Here is a 7,500-nt window from a genome sequence, read left to right as displayed (position 1 = left end):
CTATTCCTCCTCTCCCCCTCCACTCTATTCCTCCTCTCCTCTCCTCTCCTCTCCTCTCCTCTCCTCTCCTCTCCTCTCCTCTCCTCTCCTCTCCTCTCCTCTCCTCTCCTCTCCTCTCCTCTCCTCTCCTCTCCCCTCTCCTCCCCTCTCCCCTCCTCTCTATTCGTCCTCTCCCCTCCTCTCTATTCCTCCTCTCCCCTCCTCTCTATTCCTCCTCTCCCCTCCTCTCTATTCCTCCTTTCCCCTCCTCTCTATCCCTCCTCTCCCCTCCTCTCTATCCCTCCTCTCCCCTCCTCTCTATCCCTCCTCTTCCATCCTCTCAGTTCCTCTTCTCCCCTCCTCTCTATCCCTCCTCTCCCCTCCTCTCTCTCCGCTCTATTCTTCCTCTCCACATCTCCCTCTCCTCCCCTCAGATACGTTCTCATAATTCACTTGGCCCTGTGCTTAAAGCTGCAGGTCTCTATGAGTTATGACCAGAGCTCTGAGTTTATATTTATTTGATGTTAAACACTGCATTAAATCAGTTCCTCCAGGCAGAATTGATAACCTTTAATGTTAGGGTGTAATACTTTTAACTTCTGATCATGCTATGTGGCATGTCGATCAGGGGCCTGTTGTTTGCTCAAGCCTTTTACTACCGTGAAAAATCATTCCCCAGAAAAAATATTTCCATGAACAGCTCCAAAATCAATATTGTGCCTGTAAGGCCTGTGTTAAAGGAAGTAGCTGTTTGCTGCAGTGCAGCTGTGTGTGTGTGTGTGTGTGTGTGTGTGTGTGTGTGTGTGTGTGTGTGTGTGTGTGTGTGTGTGTGTGTGTGTGTATGTGTGGCTGTAGAGGAGAGAATAACATGTAGTCAGAACATGTCTAGATACAGATAATTGTTAACCAATAAATTACAAGACTGAGCAATGTAAACAGTCAGAACATGCTAAGGTAAAGTTCTCACTGCCACATGATGGAAGGACAGCTCTCACACACACACTCCTCTCTCTCTCTCTCTCTCTCTCTCTCTCTCTCTCTCTCTCTCTCTCTCTCTCTCTCTCTCTCTCTCTCTCTCTCTCTCTCTCTCTCTCTCTCTCTCTCTGTACTCTGAGGTAATACAGACTCACAGGGTGAACTATTTTTCTTTCTGTCACAGTGTGTAGGTGTGAAAAAGAAAATACCTCAAACAGAACTTTCCTGCTGCCTGAGGACCCTTAGCTAACCCGTCTCAGACCCTTAGATAACCCGTCTCAGACCCTTAGCTAACCCGTCTCAGACCCTTAGCTAACCCGTCTCAGACCCTTAGCTAACCCGTCTCAGACCCTTAGCTAACCCGTCTCAGACCCTTAGCTAACCCGTCTCAGACCCTTAGCTAACCCGTCTCAGACCCTTAGCTAACCCGTCTCAGACCCTTAGCTAACCCGTCTCAGACCCTTAGCTAACACGTCTCAGACCCTTAGCCAACCCGTCTCAGACCCTTAGCTAACCCGTCTCAGACCCTTAGCTAAGCCGTCTCAGACCCTTAGCTAACCCGTCTCAGACCCTTAGCTAACCCGTCTCAGACCCTTAGCTAACCCGTCTCAGACCCTTAGCTAACCCGTCTCAGACCCTTAGCTAACCCGTCTCAGACCCTTAGCTAACCCGTCTCAGACCCTTAGCTAACCCGTCTCAGACCCTTAGCTAACCCGTCTCAGACCCTTAGCCAACCCGTCTCAGACCCTTAGCTAACCCGTCTCAGACCCTTAGCTAACCCGTCTCAGACCCTTAGCCAACCCGTCTCAGACCCTTAGCTAACCCGTCTCAGACCCTTAGCTAACCCGTCTCAGACCCTTAGCTAACCCGTCTCAGACCCTTAGCTAACCCGTCTCAGACCCCTTAGCTAACCCGTCTCAGACCCTTAGCTAACCCGTCTCAGACCCTTAGCTAACCCGTCTCAGACCCTTAGCTAACCCGTCTCAGACCCTTAGCTAACCCGTCTCAGACCCTTAGCTAACCCGTCTCAGACCCTTAGCTAACCCGTCTCAGACCCTTAGCCAACCCGTCTCAGACCCTTAGCTAACCCGTCTCAGACCCTTAGCTAACCCGTCTCAGACCCTTAGCTAACCCGTCTCAGACCCTTAGCTAACCCGTCTCAGACCCTTAGCTAACCCGTCTAAGAAAGCGTGTTTGTCCATTAGAAAAATGTGGTTTCAGTCAAGTGACCGGGAAGATTGTAATTTATTAGAATTGACTGGTCATCCATTAGGGCGTTCATCCATGCAGCCAGAGCCATCAATAAACGAGGGATATTGTCCAAATTAGCCACATTTACGTGCCCTTAAATACAGCCTATAGCCTGATAAAACACTATTCCTTCCCGAGTGTTGCAGCGGTCTAAGGCACTGCATCGCAGTGCTAGAGGCGTCACTATAGATCCTGGTTCGATCCCGGGCTGTGTCGCAGCTGGCTACGACCGGGAGACCCATGAGGTGGCGCACAATTGGCCCAGCGTCGTCCGGGTTAGGGGAGGGTTTGGCCGGCTGGGATGTCCTTGTCCCATCGCTCTCTAGCGACTCCTTGTGGCGGCCGGGCGCCTGCTGTACGGTGTTTCCTCCGACACATTGGTGCGTCTGGCTTCTGGGCGCACGGCTCTCGACCTTCGCCTCTCCCGAGTCCGTACGGGAGTTGCAGCGATGGGACAAGACTGTAACTACCAATTGGATATCACAAAATAAAATTGTAAAAAATGTATACTGTTCCTTGTTTCGATGTGTAGCGTTACAATATGTTATAGTCTATTGTTTTATTGGTTTTTACTTTCCTAAAATAATAAATGTCCACCTCACGGTTCAGCTGTCGGAGATTTGAGCTCTAAATGCAGCATTGCATGCAGTCCTGTAGGCTGGATGATATTAATGTTTAAAAAATTGAGAGAGAGACAGAGAGAGAGAGAGAGAGAGAGAGAGAGAGAGAGAGAGAGAGAGAGAGAGAGAGAGAGAGAGAGAGAGAGAGAGAGAGAGAGAGAGAGAGAGAGAGAGAGAGAGAGAGAGAGAGAGAGAGAGAGAGAGAGAGAGAGAGAGAGAGAGAGAGAGAGAGAGAGAGAGAGAGAGAGAGAGAGAGAGAGAGAGAGAGAGAGAGAGAGAGAGATGCATTTATTTATCCTTGTTAGAAAGGCTACTACTGCTATACAGATATAGGAGGTTAATTTGCTATCAGAATACTATTTCATAAATATAAGGATTATATTGTTAGATTAAAGGAGTAACTGTGGTAGGCCTGAAACGTTCTTCCTCACCTTAAGTTCAAATGTCGAAGTCAGTTGGAGTGCCGGGGCAAACTGCCTTCATATCGTAGTATAATAAACTAATAGCCACACCCCAACAAACGTTTCTAAACTTTAGTAGGGGAACATCAAAACTAAGTCAAGCCAATTTTTATAGGGAAAATGCGAGGAGGATATTATATTGCGGCAAAACGCAACATTACAGTTGGAACTTATACTGAGTGTACAAAACATTAGGAACACCTGCTCTTTCCATGACATAGACTGACCAGGTGACTCCAGGTGAAAGCTATGATCCCTTATTGATGTCACTTGTTAAATCCACTTCAATCAGTGTAGATGAAGGGGAGGAGACGGGTTAAAGAAGGATTGTTAAGCCTTGAGACAAATGAGACATGGATTGTGTATGTGTGCCATTCAGAGGGTGAATGACAAAAGATTGAAATGCCTCTGAATGGGGTATGGTGGTAGGTGCCAGGCGCACCGGTTTATGTCAAGAACTGCAACGCTGCTGGGTTTTTCCCGCTCAACAGTTTCCTGTGTGTATCAAGAATGGTCCACCACCCAAAGGACATCTAGCCAACTTGACACAACTGTGCATTGGAGTCAACGTGGGCCAGCATCCCTGTGGAACGCTTTCGACACCTTGTATAGTCCATGCCCTGACAAATTGAGGCTGTTCTGAGGGCAAAATGGGTGGGGGGGGGGGTGCAACTCAATATTAGGAAGGTGTTCTCAGTATAATTGGCTAAAGAAAATGTCTCAGAATGAAACGAAACTGAATTGTCTAAATGTTTCATTAAAATGTTCACTAAAGTTTTGAACAGGCTGTATTGCAGCAATTACCAAGAAAGACTTGTGCCTGCCGTACCCAATAAATGACAGCAATAGCCTAATTATATTTATTTTACAACAGGCCTTCTTTTAACCTATCTTAAACTAAATACGGAGCACGCAATTAAAAATATCAAATTTAATTTAGCCTCTCTCTCTCTCTCCTCAGTAGCATGCACGTAAGGCAGCGGTCAAGGAGTGAGAGAATGGTTCTGAAAATCGGGATGAATGATATGCAGCCCCGGACAATTTGACCAGCTACAGTTTTATTTATCGGCTTCTAATTCATTTTTATCGGCCAAAAAGCCGGGCAATTACCGGCTAACGAGAAACCATGGGGTGTGTGTTTGCACAACCCTGTCTAGGTTCAGAGCCCTCTCTTATTCCAGTGTCACTGTAGTTGTGTGTCAGTCAGTCAGTCAGTGTGAGAGGCCACCGCCTGAGCTTGTTAAGAGAAGTCACTGAGAATGAGAGGGATGCCATTCTCTGAGCTCTCCGAGGTGCTTGTCACCTGCCAAATCAATATCTCTCCCCCCCACCCACCTGCCTCCCTCCTAACACACACACATAAGGGAACACACAACTCACAGAGGCGCACGGGCAGACACGTACACACACACACACACACACACTGCAATATCCTGTTTTTTTCTCTCCTCTTCTCCTCCAGAGGTCACTCGTTTAATGTCTCTCTCTCTCTCTCTTCTCATCCAGGGGTCACTAGTTTAATGTCTCTCTCTCTCTCTCTCTCTCTCTCTCTCTCTCTCTCTCTCTCTCTCTCTCTCTCTCTCTCTCTCTCTTCTCCACCAGAGGTCACTAGTTTAATGTCTCTCTCTCTCTCTCTCTCTCTCTCTCTCTCTTCTCCTCCAGAGGTCACTAGTTTAATGTCTTTGTCTCTCTCTCTCTCTCTCTCTCTCTCTCTTCTCCTCCAGAGGTCACTAGATTAATGTCCTTCTTTCTCTCTCTCTCTCTCTCTCTCTCTCTCTCTCTCTCTCTCTCGCTCTCTCTCTCTCTATCTTCTCCTCCAGAGGTCACTAGTTTAATGTCTCTCTCTCTCTCTTCTCCTCCAGAGGTCACTAGATTAATGTCCTTCTCTCTCTCTCTCTCTCTCTCTCTCTCTCTCTCTCTCTCTCTCTCTCTATCTCTCTTCTCCTCCAGAGGTCACTAGTTTATTGTCTCTCTCTCTCTCTCTCTCTCTCTCTCTCTCTCTCTCTCTCTCTCTCTCTCTCTCTCTCTATCTCTCATCTCCTCCAGAGGTCACTAGTTTAATGTCTTTGTCTCTCTCTCTCTCTCTCTTCTCCTCCAGAGGTCACTAGTTTAATGGCTGGAAGGTAGAGGTCAAAGAGGGACAATCAAAATGAACTCCATTCCGTCGATGGACAGGCACATACAGCAGACCAACGACCGTCTATTATGTATCAAACAGGTGAGATTCCACTTCTTTCCAACATGGTCCCTGACACACCAAACAGAACAACAGTAATCCATCTGTATCACCTTATTGATGTTTGTGTTCCTGAATTTTCTTTGACCATGCTAGTGTTTGACGGTACCATGAAATATAAATACCTACAGCAGAGTTTCCCAAACTGGGTCCTGGGGACCCCAAGGGGTGCACATTTTGGTTTTTGCCCTAGCACTACACAGCTGATTCAAATAATCTAAGCTTGATGATGAGTTGATTTTAGCGTTTTTATTAATAAAAAATGTAATGCAAATTGGATTTCAGTCAGGGTCCCAACTTACTGTTGAGAGTTAGAATAGTAGAATACACAAGGTGCAATTTAGAAATGTGTTTTTGCATCAGCAGTTTTTCTCTTGATATGTCAGTCACTACATTTACATTTTTACATTTTTAGTCATTTAGCAGACGCTCTTATCCAGAGCGACTTACAGGAGCAATTAGGGTTAAGTGCCTTGTTCAAGGGCACATCGGCATATGTTTCACCTAGTCGGCTCGGGGATTAGAACCAGCGACCTTTCGTCACTAGCTAGGTTTCCATCCAATTGGTGACAGGTTTTCATACGAATATTCTACAATCTGCATAAAGAAGATCTCCACCCCATGGCAAAATGTAGAATTGCAGAAAATGTACTTTAAAACAGCAACATTTTCTCTACGCCCCATGGCAAAATGTGAAGAGGGGGGCCACCCACGCCCAACCAAATCTTGCTTAGGACCCCCAAAAGGGGGTTTTCAGGAGCTTAGGAACCCCCAAAAGGGGGCATGTTTTCAGGAGCTTAGGACCCCCCAAAAGGGGGCATGTTTTCAGGAGCTTAGGACCCAGGAAACACTGAATTTCTAATTTGGGTCCCAGGCTGGAAAAAGTTGAAGAACCCTATAGTGCAGAGTCCTATCAAAGTAGTGCACTACAATGGGAATAGGGTGCCAACTCAGGTCAAAAGTAGTGCACTACATTGGGAATAGGGTGCCAACTCAGGTCAAAAGTAGTGCACTACATTGGGAATAGGGTGCCAATTGGGACGCATCATGTCTTTCTTTGTCTACAGCCCTATCTGTTCACAATAATGTATTCAGTGCTTTGGCTTAGTTTCTGTCAATGTAACACATTGGATATTACTGTATGTCCACCACATACCCCTAACACTGCGATATAGCATCACTGTTGTATGTATACAGTGGGGGGAGTATTTAGTCAGCCACCAATTGTGCAAGTTCTCCCACTTAAAAAGATGAGAGAGGCCTGTAATTTTCATCATAGGTACACGTGAACTATGACAGACAAAATGAGGGAAAAAAAAAATCCTGAAAATCACATTGTAGGATTTTTAATTAATTTCTTTGCAAATTATGGTGGAAAATAAGTATTTCCCCACTGTATCATTTAGAGGCTATATAAACAAGGGCTAATAGATGAGATGTTATGAACGGTATTAGCTGAGATGTTGTTATGAAGGGGTAATAGATGAGATGTTGTTATGAAGGGCTAATAGCTGAAATGTTGTTATGAATGGTTAATAGATGAGATGTTGTTATGAAGGGGTATTAGCTGAGATGTTGTTATGAAGGGGTAATAGATGAGATGTTGTTATGAAGGGCTAATAGCTGAAATGTTGTTATGAATGGTTAATAGATGAGATGTTGTTATGAAGGGCTAATAGCTGAGATGTTGTTATGAAAGGGTAATAGCTGAGATGTTGTTATGAAGGGCTAATAGCTGAGATGTTGTTATGAAGGGGTAATATATGAGATGTTGTTATGAAGGGCTATTAGCTGAGATGTTATGAAGGGGTAATAGATGAGATGTTGTTATGAAGGGGTAATATATGAGATGTTGTTATGAAGGGGTAATAGATGAGATGTTGTTATGAAGGGCTAATAACTGAGATGTTGTTATGAAGGGGTAATAGATGAGATGTTGTTATGAAGGGTTAATAGATGAGATGTTGTTATGAAGGGT

At 45.5% G+C, this 7,500-nt stretch overlaps 1 protein-coding gene across 2 annotated transcripts in view; it reads left to right on the top strand.

Annotated features, from left to right (window-relative positions):
* The window catches only part of LOC121580391 (zinc finger MIZ domain-containing protein 1), a 301,135-nt gene that overhangs the window by 126,731 nt on the left and 166,904 nt on the right, over nt 1-7,500 (top strand). For both annotated transcript variants that reach the window (XM_045224684.1, XM_045224717.1), the window contains exon 2: nt 5,385-5,504. In XM_045224684.1, coding sequence (XP_045080619.1) covers nt 5,436-5,504 — 69 coding nt within the window. In that variant the 5' untranslated portion in view covers nt 5,385-5,435. The remainder of the gene's footprint in view (nt 1-5,384; nt 5,505-7,500) is intronic.

Source organism: Coregonus clupeaformis, chromosome 1, assembly GCF_020615455.1.
Source record: "Coregonus clupeaformis isolate EN_2021a chromosome 1, ASM2061545v1, whole genome shotgun sequence".
Taxonomy (NCBI): Eukaryota; Metazoa; Chordata; class Actinopteri; order Salmoniformes; family Salmonidae; genus Coregonus; species Coregonus clupeaformis.
The sequence above is the reverse complement of the archived record's forward strand: the minus strand, read 5'-3'. Positions and strand labels throughout refer to the sequence as shown.